A 21,665-nucleotide genomic window follows, 5' to 3' on the forward strand; every position below is an offset into this window, starting at 1 on the left:
CCTTGATTTGTAATTATTTAATTAGGACAGTAAGGTCTGACTTTGCTTAGACAAAAAGTCTTGTCACCTAACAGAAATAATGTCCAGTATAGAATATAAAGTCGTAGTGCAGTGGAAAAAGAATAAATATTGTGTATGACTCCCATGAGCTTGGAGGACTGCATCCATACATCTCTGCAATGACTCGAATAACTTATTAATAAAGTCATCTGGAATGCCAAAGAAAGCGTTCTTGCAAAATTCCCAGACTCCCATGCTCAATAATGTTCATTTCTGGTGACTGGGCTGGCCAATCCTTGAGCACCTTGACCTTTTTTGCTTTCAGGAACTAATGTGGAGGCTGAAGTATGAGAACAAGCGCTATCCTGCTGAAGAATTTGCCCTCTTCTGTGGTTTGTAATGTAATGGGCTGCACAAATGTCTTGATACCTCAGGCTGTTGATGTTGCCATCCACTCTGCAGATCTCTAGCACACCCCATACTGAATGTAATCCCAAACCATGATTGTTCCTTCACTAAACTTGACTGATTTGTGTAGAATATTTAGTCCATGTGGGTCTTCTGCAGTATTTGTGATCATTAGGATGCAGTTCAACAGTTAATTCATCTGAAAAATCGACCTTCTGCCACTTTTCCAAATGATCGACTAGAAGACAAGTTATTATTTGTTGCTCTTACAACAGGGATCGACAACAAGACTTTTGTCAGGTAGTGTAGATTTCTTTTATATTTGGTTTAAATAAACTAAGAAATATGACACTAAAAAGTTAATTTACAACATATCAAGACATCAACAGCATCAAGAATATTAATTTTGATACCTGCATTTAACCTTTAATTAGAGATTTTATAGATATCTATGAGTGAAATAGTACTATTTTTTCACTCAGGAGTTGCTAGATAATTCCAAGTAAAAGCTAAAATGTAGAAATAATTTTTTTAAATGCACTCTGGAGAGGGGAAAATGTTGCATCGTTTAGTTTTTCAAAATTATTTATATTTTGAGGTGGTCTCATTAAAGTATTCAATAAGGTTATAAAGGCTACGGCTGCATCCGAAATCGCATACTTTCATACTATATAAAACGCTAAAAACAGTATGCGAGCCGAATAATATGTCCAAATTCATAGAATTCTAAACTCAGGATCTGAGAAGTACCCAGATGACCTAATACTTCTGGTGAGATTCTGAAGTGCGCATCTAATGCAGTCTATGCTATCCCATGATGCCCTGTGAGAGAATTCATGAATGGGAGTAAAGCAATGCAACTCAAACTGGTAGGCCTTGTGATCATGACAAAATGGGTTCCATTCATACTGCTTGCATTCATACTGTATAGAATGTACTTTTTAAATGGCCGAGTAGTACATTTAAATTCAAATGCAGTACCTACTGAGTAGTAGGCAATTTTGGACAGCCTAAGTCTGTTAGCATTGCTTTATAATTGTACTTTATTCTTATATAAATACCTAAGATGGTTTGAAGAACACAAACTAAACATATATTGCTACAACTATTTGTTTATTGTGTTATTTTTTTAATTCATCAGATAAATTAATCTATTTCTAACTTTATTTTACTCAGCTACTGTCACAGAGATAGCAGATGTCTTTACTTCTGTAATGCAGATGTGGAGTTTATATGTGATGGCGCCCTCTAGCATCCAGTATGAATAATACAGATATTACAAATGTGTTAAGATCATTAATACTTTTATCTAAAGTCACAAGCCTTTTTCGTCTCTAAGTGGATATATATGAATGATCATCATTGATATCGTGGTTACAATAAATGGCAGAAAATATCATGATATAGTCCATATCACTCATCCCTGGGTATAAGTGGTGTAAGTCTGCTGTCTAACTGTAAACAATGTCTTATGCCGAACTTTACCCCAGTTTTGGTACTCAAAACAGATCCTCGTTCTGGCTCTGCACCACCACTGTGGTATTACATTTGGCACGTGGACTTGCCTGTGGACCTTGAATGTTACATTACATGAGGGAACATGTTCCTGTGGGCCTGCTGAACAACACAGGGGCACAGAACAGGGGCAGCTATTACTTCAGAGAAAGATGGAGCGAGGGAAATAAGACTAATAGAAGAACAGTGGGATGAAAGGCTGCTGCGCAAGTCCTATGTAAGATTTGGCCCTGCGGACGGAATTCAGAGTTTGTTCTGGCTTCAGGCCGTCCGGTTTGAGGGAGGCGGAGTAGATTGGCATTTTGTTAAATGAGGGATAAACGAAAAGCGGAAAGTGTGGACTGGATAAGGAGAAGGAAAGCCAGAGCTGGAGTGATGGAGGGAGAGAAGGAAGGTTACACGCAGGAACAAACAAAAGTGTGCTGGCAAGGACAGGAGGAAAAAGATTAGCGAGAAGTATTTTGGATTCAGGAACACTCTGGGTTGTGCGCCAACAGCAGTTTACCATGGTGACCGTAGTTTCCACCAAAATAGCATAGTTACTGCACTTATTAGTGGTTTCTGCTCTGGCTGTGGGATCTGAACCAACCCTTAATACTGTTTATTAAACTTCAGCGTGAAGCTCAACCAGTGCTGTTTGTGCTGAATACACAAGTGATAACTTGAAAGTTAGTTTAAGAGAGATTTTCTTGGCAGACAGACTCATATTTTTTTGTTGAAACAGCTGAAAATATCTGAAGAAGCAATTTATTTTTATTTTACTTTCGGTAAATCCAATTCTCAGAGAAAAAAAGACTATTTACTTAAAATTGCTACTTCAATTCTGACAAATCCAACCTGATCACACAAGGAAATGAGTTAAGTTGAGTTGTACTTTATTGTCCTTTTTCAGGAAATTTGTCTTGGACTCAAACGGCACATTTGTCTTAGACTCAGTACATATACAAAAAAAAAAAAAAATGTAGCATTTACCAACATCAATGAGATTTAGGCCGTAGTCACTCTAGGTACAGTTGCCTCAAACCGGGCCAAAGCACGCTTGTCCCTCCTCCCGTCTCCCCCGACGGCCCGCGCTCACACCACAAACGGGCTTCGGCATGCTTACGTCAGCGCTGCTGCGCTGTTCAGTGAGAAGCGCTCTCTCACTCAGCAGCACAGTGGAGATTTCTCTAGTTATATCGTTTCAGTCGTTTGATATGCCGTCAAATATTTCGCCAAACAGTCCTTAGGGATGCGGGGACACGCAGTCAGATATTTCGCCGAATAGATCCGCCACTTTTGGCGCTCATTGAGGGGTTTGCGTCTTTAATAAGCTATGGCAGTTTGCATTCACTGAACAGTAAGAATTATTAATAAATCCATATGAAACAGTCCCTTAAAAGTCACCTCTTGCTTTCAGTTTCGGGCTTTGGCGCGTTTTGCACTCACACACAAGCGTACCGCGCCAAAGCCCAAGTGAACCGCGCTCAGGCACACCACTTCCAACCGGGCCAAGGCCGGCCAAGCGAACCGTGCTTGAGCCCGATTCAGCGCACTCACACTTCTCAAACGATCCAGGAAACGGGCCTGGGCACGGTACGGATTGTATAGCGTGAGTAGGCCCTTAAAAGGCCTTTAAGATAATTTTCTATTTAAATTGCTAATAGGTAAAACTTCTTGTAGGAAGGTATTCTGTATCGCCTCCTCAATAGCAGTACTTCATACTTACTCTTACTTGCTTACTCCCAGTGCCAATTAAATTGAAGTTTATATTTTCATCATTGATGTTTTGTACAATCTAATATTTACGAGGTGGGTCATTAGCCCAACGCTCAACCCCCAAACCTGAAGGACCAGGACATACACACATACACTATGGACAATTTAACTCACCCAATTCACCTATAGCGCATGTCTTTGGACTGTGGGGGAAACCAGAGTACATGGAGAAAACCCACGCAAACACAGGGAGAACATGCAAACTCCACACTGAAATGCCAACTGACCCAGGCGGGGCTCGAACCAGCGACCTTCTTGCTGTGAGGTGACAACGATACTCACTGCGATCATTTGCTATTACTTGTGCATTTCGAAAAACCAACAACTCAGAAAGTGGCTAATTTATATGCGTTCCTATGATGTCATTGGTATGAAAATGTATGATTTTAAAAAGGAGGCCCTCAAATCACACCCATCATTGGGGATGAGTAAATCATGCTAAAATGTATGAATGAGATCATACAATTTAATATGAATTAGCCACTAAATCAAAAAGTTTTGAATTGCCTTGAGACTATTCTGTTATATACTCACACTTCTGACGTTTCATAGAATTTTGAGTTATATAAGTTTTGTAATTTAAACACTACCTGACAAAAGTCTTGTCTTGATCCCAGTTGTAAAAGCAATAAATACTAAATTAACTTCTAGTTGACCATTTGGAAAAGTGGCAATAGGTAGTTTTAGATGAATCATTTGTTGAACTGCATCCCAATAATCACAAATACTGCAGTATTCCTAATGGACCCAATATTCTCACAGAAATCAGTCAAGTTTGGCGAAGGAAAAATCATGGTTTGGGGTTGTATTCAGTATGGGGGTGTGCGAGAGATCTGCAGAAAGGATGTACATCAACAGCCAATAAAGTATCAAGACCCTCCCATACTTTAACCTCCACTATCAAAGTTTCTGAAAGCACAGAAGGTCAAGGTGCTCTAGGAATGGCCAGCCCAGTCACCAGACATGAACATAATTGAGCATGTCTGGGTACTGAAGATGAATCTAAAGAATCTTAATGAACTCTGGGACGCTTTCGTTGCCATTCCAGATGACTTTATTAATAAGTTCTTTGAGTCGTTGCAGATATGTATGGATGCAGTCCTCCAAGCTCATGGGAGTCATACACAATATTTATTCTTTTTCCACTGCACTACGACTTTATATTCTATACTCTACATTATTTCTGTTAGATGTCAAGAGTTTTGTCTAAGCAAAGTCAGACCTTACTGTCCTAATTAAATAATTAACAATCAAGGCATGATCATATTTCATTTTGGTAAAATAAGCGTAATCTAGAGGCCTTTGCCTTCCATATATAAGCCACATAATACCAAAGGATCAACTAGAAGTCAAGTTACTAATTGTTGTTCCTTTTGTCAGGTAGTGTACGTTTACAGTATATCTCAGAATTCTGACTTCTGATTCTGACTAACAATCAAATCATTTTGTTTCATGCAGTTCTAGTAATGGCTTTAAGAGAATGCAGACAAAAAGTCAAAATTGCAAGCTAAAAGGTTAAATTCGCCATTTATATATATATATATACTGTATATATATATATATATATATATATATATATATATATATATATATATATATATATATATATTTTTTTTTTTTTTTTTTTTTTTTTCAAGCTTCCATAATTTAGTACATTGGATGCTGATTTGTATGGTTTATAATCAATTAAGATTTTAATTTCAGAGAATTGCTGTATTTTAAACTTTGTATTTCATAAAATTCTTAAGCTTTAAATCATCACATCACAATGATTTCAGCAGTATCATTGGACACTAAAGACTGGAATAAAGATGCAGAAATTCTAGCTTTGCACCACAGGAATAAACAGTATTTATTTATTTATTGTAATAATATTTCACAACAGCTCTATTTTTACTCCGTTTTTAATCACTTAAAGGCAGCCTTGGTAAATATGAGAAATTATTGATCTCTGAAAGTTTTGAATAGCTGTGTATATTTGGTGAAACCTATGGTTACTACTTTGAAACAGCGAAAGAGTGAATGAGCAGTGATTGAAAACATGAACAGGATGAGGAAATGTTCATGGAATGATTGACGCGCAGAGAAAAAAAAAGGAAATGATAAATGTAAGCTGGGGGACAATTACAAGAGGAAGCAGGAAAATGTTTCCAGGGAATTAAAAGGAAAAATGAAAGCGCGAGAGGGGCATTGAAGAAGAAACATCTGCTCATATAGTGTGAGGGTCAGTAATTGGCTCTCAGCGGCTGATGTCTTTAACACAGATGCAGTGATATCTTTTACACCTGGTAAAAATAGTTACACCGTGTTCCACTTAACACTCATCCTCCCTTACAGCATTACAAACAGGTTGGAGAGAGATTTCTTGTCTTTATATAGTATGGGGAAGATGTCTTTTTTTTACGGGGGTGAAATATTATACTTGAAGTTTGTCCGCACAGTGTCTTGAGATATAATTGTTCACTTGCTTTAAATGTGACAGCTGCTTTTTGAGCCAAGGAAAAGTAAACTTGATATCATAATGGGATCCCACCTAGCAACACACAAAAGCAACTCAGGCTATTGGGAAAATAGTGGACTGTGTACAGCATATTTCACTAGATAAATACTGCGTTAAAATGGAAGTTTTGTTACGTTTATACTTATTAAAGAATGCTGAAAATGTTGTACATTTCTACAAAAATATGATAACAACAACAGCTTTGTTATTTTTTACCTCAATTATACATTATTATTATTAATAATTATTATTATTATTTTCTTTAAATTGCCATTAAATTTTAATGACGCTGTTGTAAAATTATTTGACACTTTTACTGAGACAGTTGAATGACAAATTCAGCTTGTTACACTGAAAAAGTGATCAAATAATTATTCATGACACATTTATAATTATAATGGACTCCAGACAGTCATGTTTATAACAGCATTATGACAAGTCATGTTTTCGTAAAGTCAAGTTTTCATGACAAAGACATTTATATTTGTTCCCCTCCACGTCTTCACAACAAAGACATCTCAAACTCTTTCTTGGCATTTTAATTTATATAACTGAGCAAATGACACTTAATGACAGCTGTCATAAGTGTTACAAATTAAATTAAAAATCCTTTATCAAAAAGAGGTTTATCCAAAACGTAACAAAATAACAGGGATAAAAAATATAACCCCTGGTGCCCCCGCGCTCTCTCTTCCCAAAATATAAACCAAAAACACAACCACTGAGAATTAACAAGAAAATATGAATTATTTACACAAAATAAGGAGCAAAAATAACATCGGGACGAGTTCAGCCAAAATCAATGGCAATAAACCAAGCTAACTAAATTTGAGAAAACTTCCCTGGAAATAGATAAGAAAATAAAATACAGAAAACTTACCTCCCTACTAATAACACAGGAGAAAACGAAAAAAATAAACAGAAGGCACCAAACCTCCCTACCATGCTCCAAGCCAGACAGGGAGAAAAAAACGGGTTTCTCTGAATGTACAACTTCACATCGGCATCTCACAAAACACCATATAAGAGACATCAGCAACAACAAACACTCATTTATATCACTCGAGCAATAATATCTCCACATAAAACAAGTGGGGAATTGAGAGAGAGTGTGGAGCCACTGAATCCATGCTCTCTGAGGGTTTAAATACAGCTGCCGCCAATCCAACAAACACCACACAAACACTACACCACAAAAACTACTCGTAACATAAGCCTGCATAAAATATACTTCATTCATTACATGTGTCTTATGAATACCCCCTTCGACTAAAGTGTTAATGAAATGTTTAATTTATTTTTTTTTAATATCAACAAATATAAATATATTATTTTTGTCAACATCACACTCTAAATTTAATGTAATGTGTCATACAGTAACACGTTACTGTATTCTAATTACTTTTTTGGGGAACGCAGTAATGTAACGAATTACGTTTTAAATGTGTGAAATTTGATTACAGTTACTGAAGTCAATGTACCTGCGCTACTTACCTTACAAATATAGTTTTTAGAAGAAAATAAATGCTTATTTTAAATCACGTTTTCCGTTGCTACGTCAGTTAATGAGCATTATTCGCTTTTAAATTGCTAGAGAACGCAAGCTGAAATGGTTGCTGTCGAGAGTGGTTACTTCTTCAATTGGCCTAAACAGGCTATATTGAATTTGTATACAGAATCAGGAGTGAAGGTTCTGAAAATCTAAAGAAAAGTGCTGTTCATGGGGCCATTCACATATCGCGTTTTTAGTGTGTGCAAGTTCTTTATTTCCAATTTAGGTGCTCGGCTTGCATGCACATATTGGAAGTGATGTGCTACTTGCGCGCTGCTCTCACGTATTCCAGATTTCACATATTCCACATTTAGGCGTTTACAGTTTGTCTCCACAACTGCAGATATAGTATGTGTTTTTCCTACTATGGATGTCAATGGTTACAGGTATCCAGTTTTTTTTTTCAAAATGTCTGCCTTTGTGTTAAAAAAAGACAAACAGGTTTGGAACAAGTAAAAGATCAAGTAATTGACGAGAGAATTTTGCTTTTGGGCAAAATATATTTATAACTGTTTTGAATTTGTCAAGCTGCTGTGTTAAACCTATTGTAATGTTTTTTCACTGAATATTAAATTACTGAAGAAGCTGCAGTTTACTTAGTATTTTTTAAAATGTTAAAAGTAATAGTAACTTTAAAGTAAAGTAATTAGTAATCTAATTACTAAAATGATCAAGTAATTAGTTAAGTAATCAGTTTACAATTTTCCAGTAGTTATCAGTAATTACCCATCACTGCACTCTTATAAAGCTAGCATATTGCTACTGTCAGTGTTGGGGAGTAGCGTCGCTACAAGTAGTGACGCTACTAGCTTAACTACATGTTTCAGTAGAGTTGCGATAGTATCGCTACTTTATCAATCAAATAGCTTTTTAGTAGTGAAGCGATTTTATTAGTCAGGTAGCACAGTAGCGTCCACACAAGCTACATTTACTGATCGCAAATCAATGTGACGGCACCGACATTCATGGAGCTGTGTGGCCTGTGTGTAGCCGATGAAAGTAAATCCATATGAAGGCGAGAATGACGATTTGTTCTTCTTCCTGTTTTTGGTGCGTTACTGCCACCTCTGGTTGGTGATGTTGCCAACCGAAACTTACTTGATGACTGACGGGAGAGGAATCCTTTCTTAAGCAGGATTCCTCGTGACCATACCTTGAGAAGTTCATGTTAAGATGCATCAATTTAATTTCTGATGCTGTGCTCAAAAAATACTTTATATATTTTATTAATCACTAAAATATGATTGACTTGGATTTAAGTTGCTTCGATTTAAAAATGAACATTTTAAAAATAGCTTAGATGTAGCTAAGCTACTTTTGCCATGTAGCTTTTAGCTTAGCTTGCTACATTTCCCAGGGGGTAGCTTTTAGTGTAGTTAAGCTACATTTTAAGTAGAGTAATAGCTTAGCTCACAACATTTTTCAAGTAGCTCGCCCAACACGGGCTACTGCACATTAGCACAAACATGATCTCAAATCCAACAGACATGCTAAAAGCCACAAACCTCCCGTTTTGGTTTTGTGAAAATGCATACCCATCTCTCCTGCTTATATTTGGAGACACAAACAGCAAAACAAACGCCCCAAAAGTTCTTCCATCCTCCAGTGGCTCATAAGTTAAGCTTCATTGTCTTGTCGAACAAAAACATACAATCTTTTAATAACTCTCACTCCCAAGAACAAATACCCGCCCCCCCTCCACACACACACACACACACATAGAGAGAGAGAGGTAGGTCAAGGCCTAGAGCAATGTCTGTGCGCTTCAGAGTGACTTCTTTCTGCCTCAGCCCTTTTCCTGTGGCCAAACAAACAGGGCAGGACCGGGCAGTGGATCGGATGTGTGGGGAGGGGGAACGATTCATGTTATGTAAGCGTGAATGTCACCACACACACACAGAGACTTTACTGCCTAGTAGTGACGTGTCCTCCCCCTTTACCCAGTACACCAAAACATGTAGACATGTAAACATGGTCTGTTTGGGAGTGTGAGGCTTGTCCGTCACGCACAAAGCTGTACCGCAATTGATGTTGTTGTGTGCTGTTATTTTGTACGAGATCATCCGAGAGGAATGTGCATGCTAGTGTGTTTGGTTCCTGCCCTTCACCCACAATCCCTCGCATCTACTGTAACTTCTCCTCCAGTCCCAGTGTTATCAGTAGATAGCTTGCTTATCTGTTGCTCTGGGGAAGCATTTCCTTCTCCCCATCCTAACAGATCCCTCTTCACCACTCCCTTCCCCTCATCCCGGGATGCAATGGTTCAGAGCGGGGAAAGGCGACAGGGTTGTGAGCGAATGCATCTGTGTTGGATGCTGGAGGCGATGCTGAATTTGGGTTTCAATCTTGCTCCTTTGTTTCGTTTCAGATCAACACGGCCTGCATCCCAGCGCAGCCCTCAGAGCTGGTAAGATTTGTTTTATTATTTTTTATTATTATAATTAGTATCATCATTCATTATCTTTGTTATTTTTTTCTTCCATTCATTTACTCATTGGGTTACTCACTTTTACATTTTTACTGTTAGTCATTCGCTTATTGCTATAGCCAAAAATAAACTGATTTTCTGGGATGCAAAGCAAATAAAAAATTTATATTTTGAGTTTTTTTTTACATTTTGGTTTGAATTATTATTTTCTGGATAAATTTGCCAACTATGCAGTTGAAACAAGATGCAGTATAGAGTAATATATGTAATATAATATGCAGGATAGAGTAAAACAGTAGTATTATGGAATATTATTACTATTTAAAATAAATGCATTCTGTTGTGACTGGATTGCTAAATATGGTTCATTCCTGTGTTGTCAACTGAATTTTCAGCATCCGTACTCTAGTCTCTGATATGTTATTACTGTGATGAATGTTCAAAGTCATATATTTTTGCAAGCGGTCATTTGTTTCATGAATAATTTATTAAAAATGTTTAAAAGAAGTGGATTTATTTAAAATAGAATCTTTTTTTTAAAATGATAAATGTTTTTACTGCCACATTGGAGAAATTTATTGTATCCTTTTAGAATAATAAAATCAAATAATTGGTCTTATTATGAAATAGATGAATGAAAGTGTCTTTTGAGACTTTTAGTGCCATCAGTCCATTTGAGAGATCATTTTAGTCATATTTAAATGGCAAAATGTTGTTATGTTGTGTCCTAAACATGCCCAAACTAGGGCCCGCGATCTAAAGTTGGTCCATGGTAACCTTTGATTTGGCCCACCAATCTCTCTGAGAAGAAAGGAAGAATGATGTGGATGTTTTGAGATTGTCAATTTAAGTTTAATGTAGCCATTTGTTTTATTGTTAAACTGAAATTAAAATTTCAATTAAATGTACTGTTACCCAACAATGCAGAGACTTTGGTAAGCAAATCAAGTCAAAGGCAGTTTCTGCTTGACTGTATTCAGCATTCAACTCCAGTGTGTTATAAATGTGGCTGATTTTTTTTAGTTATCATTTAAAAAATTCTACTTCATTAGTTAATATGATTTAAAGTAACGTTTTTTATTTATTTTGAAAATTAGGAAATAAATTAGGAAATTATCAATGGGACATCAATGTAATATAGTTTGGTATGTTTATCTTTGGCCCACAGCTTGCGATGATATTTGGTTTTTGGCCTTTTATACAAAAAAGTTTTGGCACCCGTTTCATAAAAAGTTTTATTCTGTACATTTCATGAGATACTTCTTTACATTTGATAGTTTCATCAAATTCAGGCATATATAAATTGTTATATAATTATAAAGTATTTTAAATAATAAGGGGTGTCTTGATTGTTTGTATATAACAGAGGGTGATATGTGTTGCAGGATGTTTCTGAGGGTAAAATAGGGCACGTTTTTGTGTTGTTACTCTATTTATGACCTTATATCTGTCCTCTCATCTGTTGCAGCGAAGGGGAACATCCTCCTCTAGACACATTCAGCATCTGGTAAGATCTTTTTTTTTCTCTCCTTTATTATCTCTCCCATTAAATGACACATGACACTTCCTGTAGTTTAGAAATTCCCACACTATTTTGTAAAACCCTTTTCCTCAAAAACACATCTATATACATAACTAATTCATTTTTATATATGAAGAGTTTAAATATTAAAGTCTACACATAAAAATAGACTTTTGCTGCTGGTTCAAACTACTTATTTAAAATCAGCTGAAACATATTCTTAAGTTTTTTTTTTGACAACTTAATTGTAAATGTTCAAACTAGGGCTGTCAAATGATTAAAAAAATTAACTACTTAATCACACTTTTTTTGTAATTAATTATGATTAATCACGAAAAGCTGTATTTATTACAAAAATAAAAACACTGGCATGTAAGTGCCATTTTAATTTCAAAACAATCAATGCCAATAACAAACAAAAATTATTTCCATGTTGGATTCTAGGTGGACTACAAAAAAATCCAAAATACAGGCATTGCAAATATGGAAAATTATAATAATAATAATAAAGTATTGAATACAAACAATTGTACTTATTGTAAAGTTGTATTGCGAGTTGAGAACAATAATTATAAAGTACACACATGCACACATACACAGACAGACACACACAACGTGCGCAATACAGCGCACCCGGTGACAACTCCTCAACCTCCTCAGCATTTCAACACGCACGATCGGGTTCATAAGCGTTCTAAAGTATGGCTGTATTTTACAAGCAAGGATTCTGATACAGCAATGTGAAGCAGACACTTTACAAAAGTTGCGTGTAGGGTGGAAACACGTCAAACTTAATGAAACATTTGAGGGCGCATAGAATCAGCTTAAAGGCAGAGAAATGGGCTGTCTTTGACAGCTTGCGACATCATCTGGCACTTTCACTGAGTACATTTACATGGGTAACGAATACTCTGATTTTATGATTAACATAATACTGTGATTAAGAGTCGAACATGTAAACAGTGATTTTTGATTACGTTAAAGAACCACCTGAGTCCTGAAATGCGGAGGTTTTTCTTCCCGTTTGCCATGTGGTATCAAATACCATTAAAATAACACTTTTCCAGCAGTCATAACGCCTGTTTCACACCCCAAGCGTCAGCGGCGCGTGAGCAGAGCGTGAGCAGCGCGTGTGTTTTCGGCGTCCATGTTAACAGATGAGAGCTTTCATACCGCACGCAGCAGCAGCGCGTCAGAGCGAGGCGTGAGCGTCGCCGAAGCAGCAGTGCAGCGATAGTTTCGCCGCTGGGTCTATTTTTGACGCGCTGCTCACGCTCAATTAAAGTGACAGTGCTTTGATAATGACCAAAACACATTGAATGACAGTAGAAACTAGCAATTTTACCCAATAAATGCGTTAATAATGTCAAATGGTTTATATATAGTCAATCAAATGAACTTAAAACGATTAAAAACGGCAACAAACATTTATTTAAGCCCGAACTACAAAACCAAATGTAAAACTATTTTACTATCAGTTTTGCTTAAGTTGCACACTAGTGTTGTAGGAGAGGGGAAATGGAATATTTACGGGATTTGTAGTCCATAGCGAAGTGTATTGTGGGTAGTGCAGTTCGACACGCATGCTGGATTATGTGAGCTCGCTGTGTTCTGTGCAGCTGAGCAGAGAAAGAACGTTTTAATCGGCTTTGTTTTATGTTCACTCGAATTATTCCTACCGGGAGCTGTTTGCTCTGTGAATCTGACAACACGAAAATAAGTAAAAGAATGGCATGCATTAGTTACTTTTGTCCGTCTCACCATCTGCACGAGCATGAATTAACAAGCTGTTATTCTGCCGCTGGACATCACTGAAGCGGAGAAAGTAATACTTGTTTGATCATGTATAAATATCATTATAACTATATTGTATAAATATGATTATAACTAGGTCTACAGCAACTTGATAATCAAAAAACATGACATGATATCACAGGCGATTGTCCTCTGACTGTAGACACTTCTCATATAAGTTAGCTTGAGAAGCATACAGTACTATTTGATCTATAAAATTAGTAAAATAAACATTTGCAGGTTAAAGAAACAGCATAGGAGGGGCCTTGGTGCAGATGAAAAGTTTAAAAAGTGTATTTGTATATAGAGAGACATGGATAACTAGATAGAATAGACAGATAGGTTGATCTCTGCAGCAGCTGCCGAAGAGCTGCGCGCTGCAGACGCAGCTGGTGTGAAAGGCAAACGCCTGCGTGCTGCTACTGCTCGACATATACGCTGCTCACGCTCTGCTCACGCGCTGCTCACGCGCCGCTGACGCTTGCGGTGTGAAACAGGCGTTAGTTCTTATTTTTTTATCCAATAGTTGTCACGGGGCATGAACAATATGTTGCAGAATAAAGGTTAACTGCTGAACAGCAGTTAAAGTCTAAAGATTAAAAATGAAACACCAGAAATTGCATGAAACTCTGGAGGAAACGCTGGATAACCTGATGATGCGATATTAATTGTTTTATACTGAAACTTTCCTTCTAAGAGCACGTCCTTGGTCTTATGCATATTTCTTTGCACGTTAAACACAAGTCGGCCACAACAGGAAATAAGAAAAACTGTGTTCATTTTTTTTATGCGTTAAATATTTCAAATATTTGTGTGCATTAACGCACTAATTTTGAAAGCCCTAGTTCAAACCACTTAAATGTATAAAAAACGATTAAGTTAACTTGATCAGTTTGTGTTTGGTCAACATGACGGAACGACGTCGAAGCCAGCATTTTTTACAGTATACTGTACATATCATCTGAACTGTTCTTAAATGAGCATTTGCATTTTACTCAGCCTCCTATGCTCATATTCAGTCATTTCACCATAAACGCAACAAAAAGAACCTACTCCTGGCTATAAAAATGAAATAACTGAATGAACATACACTTAAAAAAAAAAGATTTTTAGAAACCACTTAGAAGCATTTGCATCTGAACTCTTCATATTTAGTTTTAATTAATGATGAACACAGCACAGTTCTTAATTTAGAAAACTGCTTGAGATTATATTTTATGATATTTGATTTTTATTTCACTTGAGTCTTCTGCTATGACATCAGATGTCATTGAGACACTATTTTATTGTCCCAGAGATGGATGTAAACCTTCAGTGACCCTTTTTCTGTTTCTGGCTCAAATGCACAGTTAAATCAGAACTGTTATACTCTATTGTCTCCTCAATGACTTCTGTTCTTCATTTTGCTGTTGGGCCTCAGACAGTGCTTCAGTTCTTACAGTGGCCTTTATCTGTTTACACATCACACACATGCATCTCCTTAACAGCAGAACCGAAATTAAGAACAAAAATCAATAAACAAAACACACACAGAGTCATCTAGACAAAAGTTTACTGTGTCCAAACACAATGTTATAATCTTACTTTGTCGTTTTTCCAGGGCTCAACCAAGTCTCTGACCTACACCAAACAGAGGAACACTCTCCCGAGGTACGTTTGGCAGGGAAGGACGAAAGCTTTTAAAGCATCAAATCTCAAAGCATGAAGATCAGCGAACGCTGCAGGAGCGGTTCAGCATGCTCGAGCTCTGAGACTTTATTTCCTCTGCTAATCTCTACTTACCTCAGATGAGTTAGCTCATCTCAGCAGGGCTTTATTCCCTTCGGATTTGATGTGAAAAGTCAAAAATCCCTTTTGGCCTCAGTGTGGTGAAAAGCAGAGAGATAATATGTGTCAGGGAGCATGGTTAGTTTAGCTCAGCTGTGTCCAGTCAAACACTAGTCTCAGAATAAACTCCAGACATCCAATATAATAACATTTACTGGATCATACAGACCAATTTCTGTGTTTCAAAATATATTGTAAATATCTTAAAGATTAATGAAATCATGGTTGAAATTGTTGTAGGTTTTAATTTTGAAGCACCAGAATTCTATAACTACTAGAATGGCCATAGTGGTCATTCTGACCGATTAAATAAGATTATGAGATTGTATAGGGTGACGCGGTGGTTCAGTAGGTAGTGCTGTCGCCTCACAGCCAAAAGGTCACTGGTTCGAGCCTCGACTGGTTCAGTTGGTGTTTTTGTGTGGAGTTTCAATGTTCTCCCTGCGTTCGCGAGGGTTTCCTCTGGGTCCTCTGGTTTCCCACAAGTTCAAAGACATGCGGTATAGGTGAATTGGGTAGTGTATGAATGTAAATGATGATGATTTGTGTATGGATGTTTACTAGAGATGGGTTGCAGCTGGAAGGGCATCCGCTGCGTAAAATGTGCTGGATACTGTAAGTTGGCGGGTCATTCTGCTGTGGCGACCCCTAATATATAATGGACTAAGCCAAAGAAAAAATTAATGAAGTAATGAATAAAACTGTAAAATTTGTCATGTTATATTTACTTTCAAAGCTTCTATTAAGGTCTTAGAATTAAGCTTCATATTTTATAAAGTTATTACCCTAAAATTACCATGTTTTTTGTAATATAGGCTATAATTGTGTACAAGTTATTAGACCACCCCAGAATGTACACACCTCATTTGTTCCAGCGTGCGGGAGAGCAGCATTGTTTTTACTGCTGTGAAAATGTTGTTTTTGAATGTGTAAAGACATCACTGAAGTCAAGAGATGTTTTTGCTATCAGAAAGTTATGTTTTTGTTTGCTAGGCAACAGAGGCTCGCATAGTCAAACGCATAAGACAAAGTAGCGGATGTATTCATTCAGTTTATGGACATACAGGGTAAGAATACTAAGAAGAACCCTTGTGTTTGTCAATCAATTAAAATGACAATATTAAAATAAAATGTACACACAATTAGAATAAGTTAGGCTACTATAATTATATGGGCTCTACACTGTAAACCCTAATGTCGTCTTTACTTAAACAATTAAGTAAAGTTGAGTAAACATAACTTAAAATTGAGCATTTTGGTCCTTTCGCTTAAAAATATGGGTTAATTTAACTTATGCACCATGAAAATGCATAAACTTAAGATTTCTATTGTAGTGAGCTCAAAATAATATAATAATTAATCCTTTGAAAAAATAGGTCATTTTCACAAATGTAGCCTTGACTGTAAATTTCTAATATGTGCAACCTTTTAAGTGCAAGGTCTTCTTTTAAATCAGAAAACAAATGGCTTCAGGTATAATTATTCATCATAATGTTAATAAATGGCTAATTATAATTATATTACTTAGCACTAAGTTTGGTGAACTGAACAATTTAAATATAGTCTACAAAACCGGCAAGTTAAATAAACTTAAATATGCAAGTTTTGGGAGACTCCATTAAATTAAGGCTACGAGTTTACTCAATTAATTTAGTTCAGTCAAAGTATTAGGATTTTTAGTAAATTTTAATAAAGCTATTGAATTACAAAGTTTAAAAATGGTTAAAAAGATGCCTCAATAGTTCTAGTGTTAAGTCATTTGACTTCTCTCTCTCTCTCAGGAGCTTCAGTGTGGATCGGGTGATGGACAGAGTGATGGAGAGACACTATGATTTCGACCTCACATACATCACAGAGAGGATCATCTCAGTCTTCTTTCCTCCTCTGCTGGAGGAACAGCGCTACCGCCTCAACCTCAGAGAGGTGGCAGCCATGCTCAAGTCCAAACACCAAGACAAGTTTCTGGTACGTCACCCAGAGCGTATTAGACACACCTGAACCAAATCCCAATCGGCACAGTTCACTTCATGCAGAGTTGACATTGCATGATTTTCAAAGCTGTCGAATCGCAGTTGTTTTCATCTTGTACAGTCGGTCGGTGACAGTACATTACACACTCTTGACTAGGGCTGCACGAATCTGGCTAAAATGTGAATCACAATTTTTTTTACTTAACCCCTTCCACAGCACTCCAATGAGGTCGCACTTACAGTAGGTGCTGTTTTTTCCACATGTCAATGTTTATGAATAGATAACAAGATTCAAAAAGCACAAGAGTAGTCTTGAAAAACTCTACATCAGTTTAAAGCTACATCCCCTAAGCACCCATTGCAGCTAATTGTTTTTCAGTGGAAACTTATAAAGAATGTATTTGCTAAATTTGTGTAAGTTTTGCAGAAATTCTTATTAGATATGGCGTACATATCATGTAATAGCAACACACATTCATTGCACATACATTGTACATTACAGTTTATTTTGAAAGGTAAGAGTCCACAGAAAAACATCCCATCGAACACATTTAGTCCACCAACACAATAGTGTTGAATTATGGATGGTTATTCATTTGTTTATGTCACCATTTTTGCCGGAGACCTTTTGTTTACACCGTTTTACCATGGTACTCACACGTGAAAACGCCGTTTATAGCTTACAGTGTTACAGATAAAACGAGACCAGAAAAATTGAATAAAAAGTCAAAGTTATAGTTACTAAAATCTAAACAAAGCCGAGTGATTTGGGCGTCTGCATTTCTCAGTCACTGCTCAGTCAGAAGCTACTTCCTTCTTCCCAGAAGTTTGACTGACAGAGAAACGAGCCAATGGCTGCATTTTTCAAGATCACGATTTTCCCACGATTCTATAGATGTAAAATAAAGGCTAATATTAGTAAGCTATTACTATTGTTAAATCTCAAACATATGGTGAAACAACAATAATATTGTTTGGCCTATGTGTACAGTAGGTATACTTTTGCTGAAAATGCTACATTTTTGTCATTATGGTGGACTTAAATAGGCTTTAAACATGTTCTGGTTTTTACTTCACAGTAAAATGATGATATCAGAATACAACTATTCATAATTATAAAGCTGAATTATTATGTTTGAGACATGTGCTTGTCATTTGTCATTAACAACATTATTAGACCATTTGTTTTCACGGGTAAAATGAGACATTTGTCATTATCAGATTCCTTGCATTATATTCAACATTATATAGGCTAGGGTAGATATACGGTCACAGTAAACATTTATTTTCATGCACAACACTGTGTGTTAGCTATGAAAGAAAAAAACCTATCAAATGCTTGTTGTAATCATAACTCTAAAATGCGTTATGATCATTTATATGATGAATGCGCCGGCTTCACTTTCATATCTGAGTGCGGCTCATGGCTGCCATTACTCTGAGAAAAAAAAAACCCTAACACACATGCAAATCATACTACAGCACGGCTCTCAAACGATTGCAACAAACTGAACATTATTTACAACTTTATTACCTGTTAATCAAAGCCTATGCAGGTTCTATTCACTAAAGAAGGCGTCATTGGTGTGTTCTGGGTAGTAAACAAACAGCTTGCGGATGCGGTCAGCTCAAGTGTGATTTTGCGGCCGCGAATTCATTACATTTAGACAGAAATGCCATTTCTTGGTGAATTATACTTTATAAATAAAGTATGTGACACTTTTAACGCCAGTTGAGACCACCGGCTTTAAGCTTCTCTTCTGACCTTGAAAATATAATTGGCTGAATCGTACAAAAGCTGACTTAAGATCATATGTAGGGTCGAACCATGATCGTGATCTTTTTTCGATTAATCATGCAGCCCTACTCATGACTTTACTGTAGGAGGAATCGCTGACAACTCTACCTGGCTTGCAAAATACATTTCACAACCAAACACACATAAGAATGGATAAAAATGCTCGTGCAGACTGGAAATAGTACCAAAGACTATAGAATATACAAGACATGTCACTCGTATACTTTTGAATGGGGAAAAGTGTAACAGTCAATATGGCGAATGAAGCCCCGCCTTCTAATACAAGAGCCAATCAGAGATCGCTATAGAATGACAATTCTCTAGGGGAGGGGTTCAGACCAAACGTGAGTTTCTGCAGATTTTGTGTGGTACGAACATTTAGAAATGTAATGAAATAGAAATAGTTGTTGTTTAATTTTATTGGTTATTCGTAATATGGAATTTAATTGAAAGCTTGGCAAGCAGGTTTGGAGAATTTGATGTTTTCCCATTCCAACAGAATTCCCGGGCATACTGCCGGAGAGGTGGTTCAAAGATGGCCGCCAAGTGAAATGACTTGCCTTAAAGGGACTTTGATAGTACCCGGTTGCGTAAGGCTAAAGTTACAGTTTTTTCAAACTTTGTTTGATTTCCTGGGTCCAAATAAAACAGATAATGAGCCTCTTACAACCAAATTTGTGTTCCTGTCAATAACTCCTCCCCAAACTCCCTGCTGTCCTGAATCTTACTTTCTCATTGGCTGTTGGTCAATGTGATGTGTTTTTCATTCAGAACATTTTTTACACAGCAGAATTTTAAATCACTGACCGGTCCAGATATTTAGCATGCCAGCTATTTCACAGTCATTCTCACAGTCTTGAATAATTCACACTGCGTGACTATCTCGTGCATAAAGATTAACTGATTTCCCATTGGTTTCAGGCATTTGAAATTTCACAAAACTTGTTGATGGGTGAAAACCAGAGCTAAAATTGTGCATTGTAAACTCTGCATTAAAAATTCTGGTTGGAGCTAAAATCAGCAAGAGATTAGCACTCTATAAGCAGTATTGGTCACCCTTGATACACATTAATCTAAATCAGTGTTTCTCAACCACATTCCTGGAGGACCACTAACACTGCATGTTTTGGATGTCTCCTTTGTCTGTCAAACCCATTGCAGGTTTTCCAGTCTCACGCTAATGAGCTGATGATCTGAATCAGGTGCATTTGGCTGGAGACACATGGACAATGTGCAGAGCTGGTGGTCCCCCAGGAATGTGGTTGAGAAACGCTGATCTAGATCAAGGGTGATCAATTTCTGTCCTGGACGGTCATTATCATGCAGAGTTTTGCTCAAATTTTGTGCAAAAACACCGGCTAGTAGCTTTCTAGAGATCTTAAAGACATAGATATGCTTGTTCAGGTGTGTTTTCTTAAAGTTGGAGCAAAACTCTGCAGGACAAAGGCCCTCCAGGACTGACGTTGACTATTCCTGATCTGGCTCATTCTGCCATTTTCATTTTCAATAGGTCTTAGATCCAACTAACTAATTTGTAGGGAAATTGCTAAAATCACACACACACAAACACACACACACACACACACACACACACACACACACACACACACACACACACAAAGGATATTTCTAAAAATGTTGGTATCCAAACATTGACTTCCATACACTAATTGGAAAAACATCACTGTGAAGGTCAATTATGACCATCAGCTGGAAGTGAACAACTTCTTTAATAAATTGATCATGCCATCTCTCTGGCGCATCGCTTTTTTTTTAGCAGAAATGTTTAACAATTACATTCATCGAGATTGCACTCAAACACTATTTCATGTTTGGTTTGGTCATCATGTATTGCTGTCTTTGTTAAAATAAATATGAAGATTGTACAATGTAACATTTGTCTTTAGCAGCACGAAGTCTGTAGCACATGTTAGGCACTTTAAGCATCTTTAATTTCATCCACATGGACAAGTGTCTTAAAAATACTCTATTTCCGCTGGACAATAACAGATCAGTGTGACTGGAAGGACAAAACATAGATAAAGTAAATGCAATAGAGGCAGTCTCATTATTGTTTTTTCTTTCCGCAGTTATTAAATCTGTCTGAGCGAAGGCATGACATCACCCGCTTAAACCCAAAGGTAGGGGCTCGGTTTTTACTATTCTGTTTGTTTATGTTGCTGGTTGCTTTGCGGTTGAACTTTTAAAGACCTGATTACACCACCCAAGATTAAGAAAGTCTGTCTTTCTCGCTGTCAGGTTCATGACTTCGGCTGGCCAGATATGCACTCTCCTCCGCTGGATAAGATCTGTGCCATGTGCAAAGCCATGGAGAACTGGCTGAACTCTGACCCCCAGCATGTGGTCGTTCTGCACTGTAAGGTCAGAGGTCACAGTCTTTGGACAGTTCATGTCAGGGTCACTTGTTTTTGTCTAGTACTGCCATATGTTTTCAGTGATCTAGTCACAAATGGAAAGTCTTCAGTGTAAGCTTCATAAATGAAAAGAATATTTGAAAGGCAACCGCAGTTTTGCAAATCTGTAAAGTGATTTGGTGACGTATGAATACCTTGTTTTGGTGTTTTTCTCCTTA

At 37.0% G+C, this 21,665-nt stretch overlaps 1 protein-coding gene and 1 long non-coding RNA gene across 17 annotated transcripts in view; one reads left to right on the forward strand and one right to left on the reverse strand.

Moving 5' to 3' along the window:
• The window catches only part of tns2a (tensin 2a), a 111,697-nt gene that overhangs the window by 62,908 nt on the left and 27,124 nt on the right, over positions 1-21,665 (forward strand). For all 16 annotated transcript variants that reach the window (XM_009296676.5, XM_073939847.1, XM_073939849.1 and 13 more), the window contains 6 exons: positions 10,102-10,140; positions 11,630-11,668; positions 15,078-15,127; positions 17,086-17,269; positions 21,163-21,213; positions 21,332-21,454. In XM_009296676.5, coding sequence (XP_009294951.1) covers positions 10,102-10,140; positions 11,630-11,668; positions 15,078-15,127; positions 17,086-17,269; positions 21,163-21,213; positions 21,332-21,454 — 486 coding nt within the window. The remainder of the gene's footprint in view (positions 1-10,101; positions 10,141-11,629; positions 11,669-15,077; positions 15,128-17,085; positions 17,270-21,162; positions 21,214-21,331; positions 21,455-21,665) is intronic.
• The window catches only part of LOC137490614 (uncharacterized), a 159,280-nt gene that overhangs the window by 57,329 nt on the left and 80,286 nt on the right, over positions 1-21,665 (reverse strand). The gene's annotated exons all lie outside the window — the stretch shown is intronic.

Source organism: Danio rerio, chromosome 23 (genome assembly GCF_049306965.1).
Source record: "Danio rerio strain Tuebingen ecotype United States chromosome 23, GRCz12tu, whole genome shotgun sequence".
In the NCBI taxonomy this organism is placed as follows: domain Eukaryota; kingdom Metazoa; phylum Chordata; class Actinopteri; order Cypriniformes; family Danionidae; genus Danio; species Danio rerio.